Raw genomic sequence first — 17,681 nt, forward strand, 5'->3', positions numbered from 1 at the left:
GTATAACATAACTAGCGCATTTAGCCCAGAACACAGCACTGTTTCGGATGTTCAGTAAGTTCCGTCGCAAAATACTTTTTTTTGTATCTTTAGGCTGTGTCTTAAAGATGACTGTGTGAATGCTAAGTGAACCAGGACTAAATGTATTATTTTCTTTTTTGGTGCAGACCAAAAGAACCAAGAGAACTGAACTACAAATGTGAACACATCTGAAGTTTCTTACATAGTGTGGCAGAGATCATGGGGTCATTTTGAGACATATGCATAAAAGGATATTTCACAGGACTAGATGTAACACAATAAGCAATCCCACCACAACTGAAGTGAGAAGTGGGAAGTCTGACTCATTTCCGGGAATCGGTTCAGTGAGTTTCAAATAACCGTTTCCAAAAAGTGATTCAGTGGATATTCATCACATGGTCCCTGACATCCAGCGTGACATGACCTAAAATGTTTCAATAAAGTAATTTAGAATCTAAATATAATTAGCTTTTACATTAAATGATAATACAATTCTGCTATTTTGCTATTAAACTTCCTTTTTATCTCATCACTCAAATCCTTATTAAATGCCAAATAAAAGATCACACATCAAAAATGTCTGAAAGAGATTGTTCTCGACTTGTTGACTTGAGAACAGCTCAGCCCCGTTCCAAGAAAGAAATCTTGATTTGTGAAAGAATTGTTCAGATCGATCTTGTCAACCAGTTCAACTAACTCACTAAAAAATAGGTTCAAAAGACTGATTTGTTTACAAATCGGACATCAATAATCTCCAATGCTGTTTAAGTAAACAGACCTCATAAATGCATGTGTGTCAACACTAGACTCACAGAGGTTTAACAACTAATGCTCTCTCAGCCATGAACCGTGTAAGAAGACTTAAAGGGTCTCAACCAGAACATACAGTATATCCTAACATGGTAGATTACAACACTTGCTCTCTGTTTCCATTACAAACCCTCTAAGAAAAGAAAGCAAGAGAACATTTTGCAACGGGCCCACAAAGCCCCATCCTGGCTTTGATTTCTGTTACTGCAGTATAGTAGAAGCATTGTTTCAAGAATAATGAATTCCTAACACTATCCATCCTGTGCAAACATTAATACAGTTTAATAGGAATGCTATTTCACTATTTTATTGCCATCGTACTAATTCTGTTTTGGCAACGCATGTTGCTGCATCTTGTCATTTTGACAAACTTACAGCTCTTCTTTATGGCCAACATAAATATCTTAATTTTTAAAAAAAATTGGAATAAAAGTTTATCAACTTTTTAAAAATAAGAATAGGGCAAATTTCTCAAACATTAGCATACCATAATTAAATACAGTTTAATACAGGCTGAAAAGAGACAGGCCTCCTCCAAGCATCATCTCATGTAGGCTACTCATGTATGCAGGTATTGAGTGCGCGTGGGCATTGACCTTGCTGCTGCACGCGCACCTGCACACAACCGCGCAGCGCTACCTGAGTATTATAATAACATCCACAGATGCATTATCATCAAACTAGGGGATTATTTTCGCCATAAACTGCGTTTACAAAACAAACACTGACAGTACGAGCAAAATGTTCCATCGTGATTAGAACGAAAAATCAAATCTGTAAGTGCACATCGCGAAAAGTCATCACTTACTCGCTGATTCTTCGTATTATTCATGTTTGAAGAGTCGTTCGAAGAAGCTCGAACTCCGAAATCACCGCGCGGTCTTACGCAATCCAGCCCATTCACTGCAACTCTGAAGTGATCAAATGTCCTTTTCTCCGCAATAAACAGTACGTGGCTCTATCACAACGGTAGAGAGAATGCTTGCCAGGGACCGTCGGTGTTTGACACGGTCATCTGGTCGAGCTCATCTCTCAGCTGTCATCACAAGCCGCGCGCGTGCTCTCTCTCTCTCCCTGTCCCTGTCTCCGTCTCTCTCTCTAGTCCAGAGGGGGTCAACACGAGCTGCGGTGTGTGAGAGCCAACCAGTGGGGCTGGAGAGGGGGCGTCGGTGCTGCTGACTTCTGTAGGTTTACAGTCGCGGTCCGGTGTAGGTTTATCGAAAAAACATCAGGTTTTCCTAGATAGCATGCAAACAAAGATACAAATACATCTCGCGTGCCTTCGTAGAATTTTATAAAGAAGTAGCGCGATCAAAACAAAGCTGTCAGTCTAGGCGCTGCTGGACCACAGTAATCTCTCTGTCTTTCTCCATCTTCCGTCCTCGTCCGCTTCAAATCCACGTTGAATTACATCACCCCTCTAACAATAGCGTTGAGTGCTCGGAATAACGCGCCTCAGTGGAGCAGGTGGAGAATATGGTTCAGATCAGCACGTGGGTTAAATCAATTAAATCTTTATAAAGCAGCGAGAGTCCAAAGAGACAAAGTTGCCAGAGATTCATGTTTAAAGTTCACCCAAAAATGAAAATTCTGTCATTTATTTCTCACCCTCATGTCGTTCCAAACCCGTAAGACTTTCGTTCATCTTCGGAACGCAAATGAATATTTTTTGGATGAGATTCGAGAGCTTTCTGTCCCTCCATAGACAGCCTACGCAATTGCAACTTTGTTCAATTGGTCTTTTTGAAGTTCAATCTCTTCATGAACTTCAAAAAGTTCATGAAGAGATTGGAAAACTAATCTATATGAATTAAGCAGTATAGTCCAAATTTTCTGAAGAGACTCGATCGGTTTTTATGATGAATGGATTTAATTTAGGCGTTTATTCACATATAAACACTGATCAGCAAACACAAACCTGAATGACGCGAGAACAAATGTGCCGCATAACCAATGAGGTTCATTCTCATGTGTTATGCAGCTTCTGCAAGGGGTTTGTTTACATGTGTCATTTATGTATGTAATAAACAAAATTTATTAGCTGTTAGTGGATTAGCAAATCAACTAATCTCATGGTTTCTGACATTTAAAAATCTGAATCCAGTATTTTTTATTCTCTGAAATGTTACACAGACCTTGTCTGGCTATCACCAGACCAAGCTCAATTTAAAATTGAACATTGGTCTGGAGAGTCTGTATGTATTTTCTACTGCACAAGAGGCGTGATCAACGAGCATTATTCACGCAATTGGATAGTCCTTCAACCAATCAGATCAATGATCCGGGTGACGTAACTTTGCAGAGCGACTCGAAAAATCCAGATCAGCGGTTTGCAGAAGCAGCAATGGCATCGAGCGATTTTTGCAGGTTGTGCAAAAAAAAAAAAAAAAACATGAGAGTGGTATTTACACCCACTCGAGCGATTTGTTTGCTAAACTAAAGAAGTCCTACAGCATCGTCGAGAGGTTAAAAGGAATTGGATTGACGGTCGTGCTTGCTGTAGCTTCTCTATCGTCATCGTGTTATACCCGCCAATAACAAGCAAGGTGGATAAGCCAGTCTGTGATTGGTTCCCGCAAAAGTGTAACAGAAGCAGCAGAAATGAATGTACGGGTTTCCAGACTGAGTTGCCGGGCGAAATCAAATCGCCGGCAGATCAGGCTGGGTTTACCCAGTCTAGTGAAGACCCCTAGCACCATTTTGCTAGCCCCCAAAACCCAGTTTGAAGACCCATCATAATTAAAAACATTACAGTTTTTTTTTTAACAATTTTAATATATTCCAAATAAATATAACTATATTACATCAATATGGCTATAGTAATCTTTGATTACCATTTGATAACACCCCACCATCACTACAGTACTACTTTGTAAGGGTTAACTATCATTGAACAGGCTAATTACTTATCATGGTACATTGCATTAAAGTCACCATGAAATCAAAATGGACAATTTTATGGAATATTGCAGTTTTTTTTATAAACGATTTATCCATGTACATCATTATTTTATTTTAAATTAATAACCCTTATAATCCTTCTCTGATGTCATGATTACTGGCACGAGGGCGGGATCAACCTGTCTCTCACATGAGATCACAACAATAGCCAACCACAATGATCCAATCAATTCCAGATGGACAAAATCAAGTCTCGCCTTACAGTCTTCTTGTTCGAGAAGCCGTTTCACTCGAATATATGTTACAATGGGGAAGAAAAGACTAATGCAACTTCCGTTTCATGCTGACTTTAAGACTCCAGGAGCATATATGGTTAAACAATTTTACAAATGGCTACAAAAACACGGGGATGAATTTGTTTGGCAAACAGACAAACAGAAAAGCAATTGTTTTCTGTCTATTAATACAAATTTAGCTGCACTTGATGCCATTTGCAGCTCATTAGATGCTGATAGTCTTCATTATCTGGTGGCTTTCTAAAAGCAAACAACCCTATAATAATGATAATAATAATGATCACTGCTCCATGCTTGTGTAACCTGGTAACCCAAGTCAATAGCATGTTCATCAATACTGTTTTGTTGCACCCAGTCTGATTTAGTTGAACCACATGCAGTCCTACTGCCTGCTCAGAGTGGACTGAAGCCAGGGCTATGACAGAAAGGCTCTTAGATTCATTAAGCCACTTCAGATGGCAGTTATAGGGGGCACAGCAGGTCATATTCACTCAGGTGGAAAATAGGTGAGGAGTGAGCCAGCAAAATGAAGATGAATGCCAAGAAGCCCTGTGTGCTGCTGGTGGCTCCATTTTGTAGGATTCACTGTCTGTGTAATTGAATAACACAATCAAAAGCACAGAGTAATAGCAGAGTGACATTGCATTATATAACAAATACACTGTGTTAAATAACATTTTTGGTTCATTTTGTGGTCATTTAAAATACATAAGGCTAAGGCAAAAGGAGAAAAAAGTGCCATTCTGAATAAATGGAGGATATGAGGCGATAGGCTGAATGGATTGAGTTAGCGGAAGAGCAAGTAGCGAGAGAGGGAAACAGAGAAAGAAAAGGAAGTGAGGTACAGTAGGGAATTGTCCTCCAAAAATCGATGAACATGGTGAGAAACAAGCAGAGATGAAAGAAAGCTTTATAGAGGGAAAAGGATTTTTGACCTGACACCATTTCACACACATCCTCAGGATGTTCTGTACTGTATGTGCCCACAGGCTGTTGCATATATCTCAACACCCATGTGTAAACACATATCCAGCAGTTAAGGAATGGTTTCATAAGAATCATCGGTACAGTAATAAGATCCGTTCAACAACAGCTGCACTAACTGCGACGGACAGTATTATTGGTCACAAGGAGCAAGAGAATGTGTCAGGGCCACAGACTACCCATCATGGAGTAAAATTAGCCTTGTGCTAATACAAGACAGACAAAAAGAGAAGGAGAGGGGGTGGGAAAGAGGGAGACAAACTAAGACAGGAAGCCAAGTGTTATGGAATGTGAGTGCATTATGTATTTGTGAGCATAAAGTAAACATCCAGACTGAAAAGCCAGACGTCACTGCACAAGGGCAAAGGGTCACTGAGTGGCCTGCTGGAATATAGAAAACACAACAACAGATTTGAAAAGCAACAACGATGAGATTTAGTGCAAAATCTGATTAAATGATTCAATCTGATGGTTCAAGTCACTTAAAGCAGAACAAAATAAACAGATTTGAAATGATCTCACTTGCCTTTGAATCAAGTCTGAGAGAGTACATCAAGTTTGATGTTTAGCCTTTATAACCTTCCTAAAATCTCCCTTATTGGCTTGTGATTTCTACCGTATTTACTTTCTCATTGGAAGGAATGTTTTTTTCCCAAGCAAACAAAATCTTGTTTCCTATCTGAGGCGTGTTGACCGTGTCTCTGAAGTTTGTTTCCTTCCTCACCATATACAGCATATCTAAAACAGTGCCTCTTCATCCATCTTGTTAAGTTCTTACTGGTCCTGATGTCACAGATGCATTGTACTGCATGCCACATTGCAGTTTTGTTGTAATACCAATAAATTCTCAGAAAAATATATAGCTAGCAATTCCGCCTCAGGAGGGACTGTGCATTGAGGCAGGAAATGAGCAGTGTGGTTTGGAAGTAGACCACATACCACAACAAGAGCAACACAACATGAGATATTTAAAATCTTCCCTATTTCATAACAGAAGGAAAGGAAACAAATCCCCAATGGCAATATATTCTTGTAAACCGTGACATATCCAAGCATACAAATCCCTATTTTATGTATATATGTATACATCCAATTGCATTGTATGTCCTTTTATGTAAGTTCAGTTCCCTTTGCTGACATTTGTTAAATTTTACACTTACTCACAAATGTTTAATTTACAATAGTAAGCACTTTACAATGAGCAGTTTTGAATCACTGACATCTCTGAAAAACACATTTGAGCAGCAGATAATTTAGAGCTAAAAGCACAAGCTGATAATAGTGGTGTTCAATCAGTGGATTTACTAAAAGGCTTTTGGAAGTATTGATTTTGGCATTATTGCAACAAACCTATAGCAACAACTCTACTATAGATGATTGTAAGCCCAATATTGATTAAAATCTGAAAGTCTACTGGCAGCGTCCTGAAAAAACAACAGCAACATGCTTGAACCCTTAATTCATAGTGAAGCAAAAAAAAAATGCCATGCAAGAACTTTGACTATTGTATCCTGCTGTGTTGTGCACAATTCAGAACTGAATTAAGAATGGCTTTTAAATTTCAATTCAGTTCCTACATTTGAACTGAAGTAGCAAAAAGAATGCAGAATTATAACTCAATTTTAAATGAATGGAAGTAGAATTCAAATAAAATGAAATTCAAAAATACAGTGGGTACGGAAAGTATTCAGACCCCCTTAAATTTTTCACTCTTTGTTATATTGCAGCCATTTGCTAAAATCATTTAAGTTCATTTTTTTTCCTCATTAATGTACACACAGCACCCCATATTGACAGAAAAACACAGAATTGTTGACATTTTTGCAGATTTATTAAAAAGAAAAACTGAAATATCACATGGTCCTAAGTATTCAGACCCTTTGCTGTGACACTCATATTTTTAACTCAGGAGCTGTCCGTTTCTTCTGATCATCCTTGAGATGGTTCTACACCTTCATTTGGGTCCAGCTGTGTTTGATTATACTGATTGGACTTGATTAGGAAAGCCACACACCTGTCTATATAAGACCTTACAGCTCACAGTGCATGTCAGAGCAAATGAGAATCATGAGGTCAAAGGAACTACCTGAAGAACTCAGACAGAATTGTGGCAAGGCACAGATCTGGCCAAGGTTACAAAAAAAAATTCTGCTGCACTTAAGGTTCCTAAGAGCACAGTGGCCTCCATAATCCTTAAATGGAAGACGTTTGGGACGACCAGAACCCTTCCTAGAGCTGGCCGTCCGGCCAAACTGAGCTATCAGGAGAGAAGAGCCTTGGTGAGAGAGGTAAAGAAGAACCCAAAGATCACTGTGGCTGGACATTACAACAGAAGTAATGTCTAGCACTCACTGAAGTATAAGCGCGAGACATCACTTCCGTCGTCAGAGCGCGATCAGACCTCACTAAGCGAATGCTGAACGCAGTTGGACATAGTGGTGTATTAGAGGTAAAAAATTATATAAATACTGTTCGGTTTCTCACACAAACCGATCGCTTTGTGTCTTAGGACATCAATGTGTTGTCATGAGCCGCAGGGTTTAATTTGGATTTGTCTAAGCAAGTTTTATTTACTCTTATAAAAGAAGTTCCCATTGACCCACATTATACAACTGACAGACGGCAATGGTTGGAGTTAAAAATCATCATTTGTGTTCTACTGAAGAAATAAAGTCACCTACATCTTGGATGCCCTGGGGGTAAGCAGATAAACATCAAATTTTCATTTTTGGGTGAACTATCCCTTTAAGTTAAGAAATTCAAAGTTTAAGTAAGCAAAACTGGCAGAATTAAATTTTGTACTCATACATTTTAATTGCTCTTAACTTGAAATTTTTGAGTAAATTAATTCATACATTTAACTTAAAATTATCATGTAATCTCAACTTTTAGTGGTAGAAATTTAGCTAGCTATAATTTGCTAATTCAGCAAATGCTAATTGGTAACACAGTGTTTTGATAACATCAGCATAGCATAGCAATTGCTGAAAGAGTACAGCAATATAGAACATTTATCATATACCTGTTCTCAAACAAGCTCATGTTCCACTTGTCACCATGATGGTACTTGAAGAGACAGATAGACAGATAAACAGATAGAGAATTGGTTTGTCAAACAAAGGGTTAATCTATAGAGTAAGTGCCAGCTCATACCCATTCCTTAGCCAATGGGAGACAGTGCACAGCTCCTGCAGAATCTACACAGCAGCACAGTAAACTGGATTAACTTAAAGGATTTTTTATCACGTCAAGACGTACACATGGGTCTAGTCTTCATGAAGGCACAGCCCATTTGATCTGTTTATTGACAGAGGCACATTAGGTACTGAGCAGCTGACCACAAATCAGTTTCCAAGAAAAGGTTAAAGTTGAGGATAAAAAGGTTAAAAACCTATCCAGAGCATCCTGTTAAGTAAACAAGGGTTGTCCACACCTCTGCAGAGTCTTAAAGGGATAGTCCACCCAGAAATGAAAATTCTGTCAACATTTACTCAACCTAACATCATTCCAAACCTGTAAAGATTTTCTTTCTTCTGTGAAACATAAAAAGAGATATGGACAAAAATTACAATGGAAGTAAGTGAGAAACAAAATTTCTCAGCATTCTATAAAATATCTTCTTTTGTGTTCCACAGAACAACAACAACAACAACAACAACAACAACAAAACATATTGGTTTGAAACGACATTATGGCAGATTTTTTCATTTTTGGGTGAACTAATTAAAGGAGCCGTACTCAGCTCATTTAAAGCAGATTTAATATGAAAGTGATTTAACACCTAGCAGATCTTCTGGTATTTATAGTAGCTGAAAATACTGTAATATTTTAGAGCTGACTAGTGGTGAACAAAGACCCATAACTGGACTCAAGTGTATAGTATAGTAAAGATCCTACTTTAAATGCACTCATAAAACTTCCAATTAAAATCTAATGGAGATAATGGTTATTTTATTGAAGTCCGTTTCCATAGTGCACACCTAAACCAAAACTATGTCACCCTCAACAACAATGCTTTACAAAAGAATCCAAACAAAGCAGCTCCATATACTTCAGCAAAAGTCATTTTACAAAGGAAGCCCGCTTGCCTGACCTCCAGTTTAACTGTGAACTACAAAGTTGCATGACATCAGGGGTTTGTACCAATGACATCAACAGACAGAAACAGAAACAGACGGTCTGTGTTTCTCAACACCTTCATCGGCCCACGTGGACGTCAACAACTGCAGCTACATGGATAGCAGGAGTTGGATCGATGGAGCTGGAGGCTGACGCTGCTTAACTGTTCGCACAAGGAAAATCTATTTCTACCGGTGGAGCAATAAATCTAAAGGAAAGGTTTGGTGATGGTGCAAGCAGAGAATTGTAGCTCATCTATTTCATAGGTACTGACAGATGCCTGAGTGCTAGATCATGAAGAGGTGCCACTTCACTGCGGGGAGGTTAAAGGAGGACAGATCTGAAATGAATGGTTTGCGAAATTGGAGAACAGGTCAAAGTTTTGCAATATGGACATAAATCATGTTTTAATAAAAATAAATGAGTAATATAAATGTCGGCACATACCTGGGCAACAGTACCATATAACGCAATTCTGTATTTCTCTGAGAGAACATAACGATCTGCTGAAAAGGTCAAGCACGGTTTTGTGTGCCTTTTTTTTATTAATTGTAAAGTTTATGAATGTGATTCTACAGTTCACACTACAAGTATTCAGTTATAAAGTCTACGATTTGACAACTTATTAACAATTAACTAGCTCAATCATACTGCTTTTTAGAGTACAGAATCAAAAATTTCACAAAAGGTCATATAAGAGCTGTAGTTTCGATCCAGACTGGGTCATATCCTGACTAGTGTAGGCCGATATTTGCCATTTTTAAATGATCAGCATTGGCTAATAAGTTTTTTGTTTAGCCAATAAGTGTCATAAGCAGGACTTTTATTTTGAGAACCCAGCGCTTGCACGCAGATGTACAGGAATGCTCATACTCTGTCTTCGTTTACTGTCATTCACATGTGCGAATTGGATGCGGATGAGATTTCGGCTGTATATACGGGTGAGTACCTTCAAACCATGATGCCAGTTTGCCGCTATGTCATAGCAAAGACTATAGATACACAAAATAAGACTCCTATTATTAATGGGAGAAACTGCAACACACAATATGACAGAATACGTTCTGCCTTCTCATTAAAATAGCCAATCAACAACTGGTAAAGTCATTGTGTCAGAAGTGTCATTACCTATAGAGACCTGAGATTTGCACTTAGGACTGCATATGTGCATTGGCTGGTTTAGACTGGAAAATAATCTTTTTTTAATGCTATTTTTTATAACGCTATTTCATAAGAAACAACATTTATGGGACAGTTCATGTCAGATTTTGTTGCTGATTTGAAATGTGTTATTTAATTGTGAGTTTTTGTGAGTTTAGCAAGCAGTTTTAGAGATTTCAGGATTTCCCCCATTGAAATAGATAATACTTGGTCTTGGATGCCCAAAATATTTGCCCAGAAGCATTGCAAATATGGCCACCAAGTGCACAGACTTTCCTTGAAAGGGACTTTGGTCATAATTATGTCATATTCTCATATGTACTGTGTGTAGCTTTTTTCAAATTCATTCATTTTCTTATTTTTAATTTCTAATTATTTAAAATTATGTAAATACACATTTAATAGCAGCAATTGTTATGATTGTGTTTATTTTAAATTAAATTGTGTGATGTGATACATTATCAACTTTTTAATCGGCCACCCAGCTCTTTAAGATATCAGCACTGGACATCAAATACCTATAAAGGTTGATCACTAGTCCCGATCCCATTCCTCCTCACTCTCTTTGCCACTTTTCTTTTTGGAAAGGCTAAAAATAAACCTAAAAAAGCACCCCCAAAATAAAGTGCTAATAAAAGTTTACTAAATCAATTTTATCTCCAACAGTAAAATGCTCTGACACCACTGAAAATGACCAACAAATCGAACATGAACATCCAGACAGGCCGCACATCATCTTCAAGCCCCAGAGCAAAGAGTACCAGGAGGACAAGGGCTCCTTTTCAGCTGTATCTGATAAGCTAAGCGTCCCACACTTCATCAGTTCTATCCCTGGAGCCTGGCCAGATGGTTCCCATCAAACTGCGCTAAGCATGAACAAACAGCGTAAAGTACATTATCTCATCTGTGTTGATTGAAGCTTTTGAGAAGCAACAGCCGTAAATTGTGAGCTATTTTTTCTAGAGGGTGGAGGTGTGCCGGTTTGTTATATTCCTCCTGTTGTTCCATTCACTCCTCTGTCCAAAACTACCAACATGAGGCTTGATTCAATTACACGGCCAAGCGGACTCCATTCGCTTTATCTGCAGGTGGTGAGAGGGATAGGTCACCGCATAAACACCTACATTATAGACCAAGCAAGAACTCATCCAGCTGATAGATTGGGGTAAATTACAGTGAGTGGTTTGTCCTTAGTATGAAGAGGTTTTGTTTATCTTGGGTTTCTTTCAACACAGAGAGCAGCTGACTAGGCACTGCCAGAGCAGTCAAGCTGCTCTATGAATTAAAAATACTGCTTTCCCGTCCAAATTCAGCTCCTCCTGATACCATGAAGCAAGTCATATGAGTCCAGAAACAGCAACCAGATCCAGTTTAGGCTAAGTTAACTAGTTCTGCTAGCATACACAAAACTAAAAGCAAATAAATCTAGAATATTGGTGAAATATATGAGATATACATAGTATAATATTATCACAATAAATTATAATAAATAACATTAGGCCTATATTATAATAATGTATAAACTTTATTTTAAAAATGGTATTAACAATAACAATCAAATAAAAATATTTTTATATACCTATCAGATTTCTCCTCAAGGACTTTTCACACCAACACAAATGTCGACAAAAAAAAAAAAAATATCAGTCCAGTTTTGCATGTGTTATGTCCGTTCAGACCAATGTGGAAAAAAAGGCAGACAGGCTGAATGAAAATACATATTCACTCACTGACAGTAGGTGGCGCTTACAGAAAAGCAGAAATATCCTAGTTACACAAAACAGCACAGCACAAATATATGTTTCTGACACCCATTTGATACAGAGAAGAAAGGAAGTCAAACAGTTTTTACTAAAACTGTTCAGATTTTTGTATTCGCTGTGGTGTTTATCAAACAAAACCAAATACAAGAGCACTGGCTCCAGATTCTTCCTCTGCTATTCGCTGACGCCAAGCAAAATAGTCTGTTTGTGAGCGCCACAACATTGTAGTTTTATGTAACAGAAGTGGTTCTGTTGCTGGGCATGTGACCAAAAGCACAAATGTTATTGGTTGACCAGTCGCATTGACAGCAAGAAAATGTTCATGTTGGTTTGGAAATTAAAATGCTTATCACACCATTTTTTTTTATGCAACATTGGTTGTTGTGTGAACAGGCCTGTGCGAGGCAACACGTATAGACCTGTACGTGTTGTGCTATATGTATTGATATGGAAAGGCTTCGTCAGTGAAACTGGATAGACAGAAAATCTTCCGTTCTGCATGAAACATATATGCCCATTAACTGAACTCCGACAGTGCAGACTCGACAGATTCAACAGCAGGTCTTATCTTAGAGAAATGAGGCTCATTTTCTAGAAGCATAACATATAGAATGCCTGAGAAGGGCAGGAAAGACTGGATAGGTAATAAAGCAAGCGGACTGGGTTAGAGACGGCGGTCTCCTCTAACACACTGAATGCTAGGAGGTGTTTTCCAAAGGAAGCTGGCTTGAGTCGAGGCATTTGGCTGGTTCCTGCACACAGAGTGTCCATTCAGCCCTGTTCCTGACTACACCAAGACCCAGGCCAGGAACGATAGAGGCTGCGCTGAGGCGTGGGTGACCAACTACAATGCCCTCTTTCACTACCAGCCTATGCCCTTCTACGAATACCCAACCCAGCCTGGAGGGCATGAGGAGTGCCAGAATCCTGCAGATACAGGGCCTAGTCACGAAAAAGCAGAAACACTAAGGCTCCTTGAAACCCAGTTTGTATGTTGAGAATTGGGTTACTTGAAAAGAAGCAAAACATACAGTAGTGGTCAAATATGTACTCTTGCTCCATTTCCTTCTTAAATCAATAAAGACTGTTGGTGAATAACACTGAAATTTATGGCCCCAACATACTTAAAGCTAAATCGAAGAACGAACTAGTGTTACATCATTAGGCAGTTCGTTTGGTGTTCGAAACAGCTTGGTCCATTGGTTTGTGGTGATTACATAAAAGGTAGGTGTGGCTCTGCGATGCCACCTTCTGACATGGAAATCTTCTCTGTTCATTTCTTCTGTTCAGTACGTCAAGATTAGATGTGAGTAAAAACAAAGACACTACAGAAATGCTTTATAGTATTGAAGTTGACTGCTTTCTTTAAATGGCTCATGAACTGCATTGTTTTATTGTTTTATAATGTTTCCTGGGGTGAACTTACATTAGTATGATTTTTACATAAAAAAATTTCAATTTAGAAATAAAAGGCATACCCTAATTTTAACCCCCTGATTTTATGCTGCGTTCCAGGCAAATCGTAACCCGTGTTTTTCCCAACCTTCTACCCGTGAAAGTGCACTGGAACAGCAGTCAAAGCCGTGATTTCCCACCCGTGAACTCGTACTAGATTGATGTACTCCCAGTTACGGGTTCTGACGTCACATACCCGCGAAACAACAATGGCAGCCCCTACGGATGCGGTGTTTCTGCAAGTGCGCGGTAAAATAAAAGGTATAACAGCTTCTCTTGCCTTATGCGCCATTTCCTCCTCCGTTTCCCTCAAATAAGCAAGGAGTAAGCACCTTTGGCGATAGAAATATTTGTTAATGAGCATAAGCCCCGTACGGTCCGCCATGTTGGTTTGTTTACACTTTTACGCAGTTTGGCGTGACTTTCCTGGAACGCTACAAAGTCGTGAGTCGTGATTTGAAGTCGTGACTTACGGGCTCAAAAACCTGCCTGGAACGCAGCATAAATGCTCTGTTTTAAGGGGCGTGTCTGCTGTGATTGGCTAACATCTTTGCATATGAAATACCTAAATATTACTCTCTATGTGGAACTCTTTCAAAAACCTTTAGCACAATTTTACTATTAAAGCTCTCAAGGTTAACTAATCGTGAAAAGTGCTGAGTATAGCATTACATTTAGATCTATGGCATTACATTTAGATTGTGGCATGAAAGGTTGCAGTGATGAACATTGTAGCCGATCACAGACAAGTTGAGCTCACGAATGCAGTGATCTCATCATTGCAACTCGATTTCTGCACACTAACAAATGTTTTCAACATAACTAACAGTGTAAACACAATGTAAATAAGAGATCCAGAACTCACTGTCACTGATAAACTGAAATGCTGTTTGATTGACAGCTCCAGCGACTGTAAAGGGAGCACTTTGATCGCTTTCTATAATTAAGTTAATTTTGTTATTGAGAGGAAAGTGCACAGCACATATTCATCTTAATTCTGCTTCCAGCAGTCTCGGTAGTGTCATGATGCTCTCTATAACAGTAAACCTGTATGCTCAGCTTTTTCGAACATCTACCCCTAAGCGAAGAACAAAAAAGAACTTCGTTCTAAGTATATTTAAACCTCACAATCCATAACAAAGCTAGTTAAACACCTCTCCAGCTGAACTAATAGAAAGAAAAGAAGACCTTATTTTACTATGGATGAATGGGTAAACGACAGAGTAAATGGCTCTGGCATGCGCACATTGATGACCTCTAACCTTATGAACCCTGAAGAGAGTCACGTTTGGCTCAGGCTCACCACTGGAGTTCATTCATTTCAACAAAATTCTACAGTAAGCTTAAACTAAGCATTCCAAAGTTATATTTGACATTTCTTGTGGATGTTCAAACAAAGAAATGGGTGGTGCAGTGAGATTTCATATCCCACATTATGCAGTTAAGAACTTGTTGGGAGGTAAAAACAAATATCAAGAGTCGTCTACTATCGGGCCAAACATGACACCTGTACCTGCTGAAGTGTGGCGATTATCTGAGGTGGAATCAGGTCACACTGGGGTTCTAGGTGAGGTGAGAGGTCTGCCCTTTCCCAAGCATTTCATCATGCTCTGGCTGGAGTTCAAAGACCCACAGGACATCATGGGTGGAGGCCAGAGTTATGAGGTCCTTTTTTCTTGTGCAAGCACAATAAGGTTCTTCTAGGGTCATTTTAGTTGCACAACATACCATAAGAAATGAATGCGAGCAGCAGGCATCATTCCTGCTGGGCTGGACACACAAAGGCCATACTGATCCACCTGAGGGGAGGGTCCCTGGTAAACACACTGCTTAGAGAGTATAGAGAGAGCTCTGTATCTGCTGCAGATCCATGTAAACAAGCTGTGTGAATGGAAAGAGAAATCACTAAATCCTTGCAACTTGTTCAGTTCATGTTATCGACTCATTCCACAGAAAAGGCTTCAGGGAACTGACGAGATACAAAGATCACATTGTTGCTTGTTTATCATTATGACCTTGAGCACATTCATGAGACTGTCCCCTAGAATTAAAGCACAGTGAATTGCTTTGTTAAATGGCAAATAACGGATGAAGCATGACCTCATGTTTATAATCAATCAACTCAATTTTAGCATATAATCAAACACTACCGTTCAAAATGTTGGGGTCGGTAATTTTTTGTTTTGTTTTTGAAGTAACAGTAATATGTAGAAACTGTTTGAAGTAACAGTTATTGTGTAATATATATATATATATATATATATATAATATTTTTGAAATGTAATTTATTCCTGTGATGGCAAAGCTGAATTTTCAGCATCATTACTCCAGTCTTCAATGTCACATGATCCCTCAGAAATCTGATAGGCTGATTTGGTGCTTGAGAAACATTTCTTATTATTATCAATGTTCAAGCTGAGCTGCTTAAAGGATTAGTCCACATTAAATTGAAAATTACCCCAAGCTTTACTCACCCTCAAGCCATGTGTATATGACTTTCTTCTTTCAGCCATTCTGTATTCAACTTACGAAGAAAGTGTAAAGGCCCCGGTATACTTCAAACGAAATCGAAGAAAGAACTGATGTGACGTCATTTCGAACAAAATCAGGCCAAAACGAAGTTCGTTTTGTGTTCTTTTTGGAAGTTCGAAACGGCTTGCCAAAGCGAACTTTCAGGAAAAGTTTGTTCCAGCACCAAAACACCTTCGTACTGCCATTGGTCAGTGACGATAACGTTACAGGAGGTGTGCGCTGAGGCTCCGCCTTCACTCGCGTGAGACGCGTCTTTGACTCATTTGATCTGTAGAGTTTGTTGAGGTAAGATCTCCGCGTTTGAAAACATGAACAGACTAGATAGCTGCTTTATAGTACAAAATGAAGTTGTGCTTGTAAAAAAATGAGGCACTAACACTGTTTTTCATGTTTGATACTGTAAAGCTGCTTGATTTTAAGCAATCCATTGAATATATGTGCTATATGAAGACGTGACGTGACTGGAGTGCTACTTTGCAGAGCTAGTGCTAACATACCCATGTTGTTATGATTAGACGCTTTTCTTATGCTTTCTATAATAAATGCTTACTGTTTTCTCATTTTTGTTGTGTTTATTTTGTTACTGAGAAGAAAGTGCACGGCACATATTTACATATTCATCTAAACGTCGCTCTTAGCAGTGTGGGCGGCGTCAGGTGTTCGATTACAGTATATCGCTGGTCACACATTTCGAACTTTGTTTTACCCCTAAACGAAGAATGAAAAAGAAGTTCGTTTGAAGTATACCGGAGCCTTAACACCTCTTGCAGTTCAAAATGCTTATGTTATGTCCTACGACTTTCGTATTTAACTTACAAAAAAAGCTTAACTGACACAACGTGAGTTACGCTTTCTTCCTAAATTGAACATGGAAGGCGGTCTGGCAGAGGCTAGATATTTTACTTTATAACTTGTTAAATATGGTTATTTTTCTTACAGGAATGCATCGCTTCGCTTCAGAAGGCCTTTATGCTGTTGTCGGGCAAGTCTGGATGCTCAAACAAACAGAACAATGTTTTTTTGCGACAGAGTCAGAATGTTACACTTTTCAGGGAAATCAACCTACAAATGTCTCTGCATATTATGGATGGAGAAAGTATTAACATTGAAAAAATACGTTCTTCAGCATTAGGTGTACCATCAGCAAGCTAAATATAGAGAAAGCGACCCATCACCCCTCAGGCAGGGACTGGTGAGCAAAAGCAACTCACAATATTAAGCACTACCTGAGAGAGAGAAATCATTCCTCACAAAGGCATTTCCATATCTACAGCATGCTATTGTATGTGCGGTCAAGCAGAGCTGACATCATACCAGCCAATCACTCTCATTAAGCTCAGCTATTTCCTGTTCCCATCACCCATCACAACAAGAAGGCTATGAATCACAGCTTTGCAGCAACAAAAGGTTGTGACGACACCGGGAAAGTGTACTCCTGGTTTTCAGGAGACAGAGACATCGTAAAGGACGGACACGAGAGGAATGTTCACGCAGTGCCAAGAATGTGGCTGCCTCGATTCTGAAATGGACTTGTTAAAACTTGAAAAGCCTGACTGCAACTGCTAGCGCTAACAGTGGTCCCCAATCATTCAGAAAACCACAGGTTCCTGCCTCCGCTGCACTGGAGAATATATCACCC

The 17,681-nt window shown here is 39.0% G+C and overlaps 1 protein-coding gene across 4 annotated transcripts in view; it reads right to left on the bottom strand.

Annotated features, from left to right (window-relative positions):
- rtkna (rhotekin a) overlaps positions 1 to 17,681 on the bottom strand; it is an 82,119-nt gene that overhangs the window by 36,477 nt on the left and 27,961 nt on the right. Inside the window, exon 1 of one of the 4 annotated variants that reach the window (XM_048189028.1) lies at positions 1,640 to 3,189. The exons of the other annotated variants lie outside the window; for them this stretch is intronic. Within the exon in view, the coding sequence (XP_048044985.1) occupies positions 1,640 to 1,663 (24 nt within the window). The 5' untranslated portion in view covers positions 1,664 to 3,189. Of the gene's footprint in view, positions 1 to 1,639; positions 3,190 to 17,681 lie in introns of those variants that run through there. 4 annotated transcript variants of the gene reach the window in all.

The sequence above is a fragment of the Megalobrama amblycephala genome, linkage group LG4 (assembly GCF_018812025.1).
Source record: "Megalobrama amblycephala isolate DHTTF-2021 linkage group LG4, ASM1881202v1, whole genome shotgun sequence".
Lineage (NCBI taxonomy): Eukaryota > Metazoa > Chordata > Actinopteri > Cypriniformes > Xenocyprididae > Megalobrama > Megalobrama amblycephala.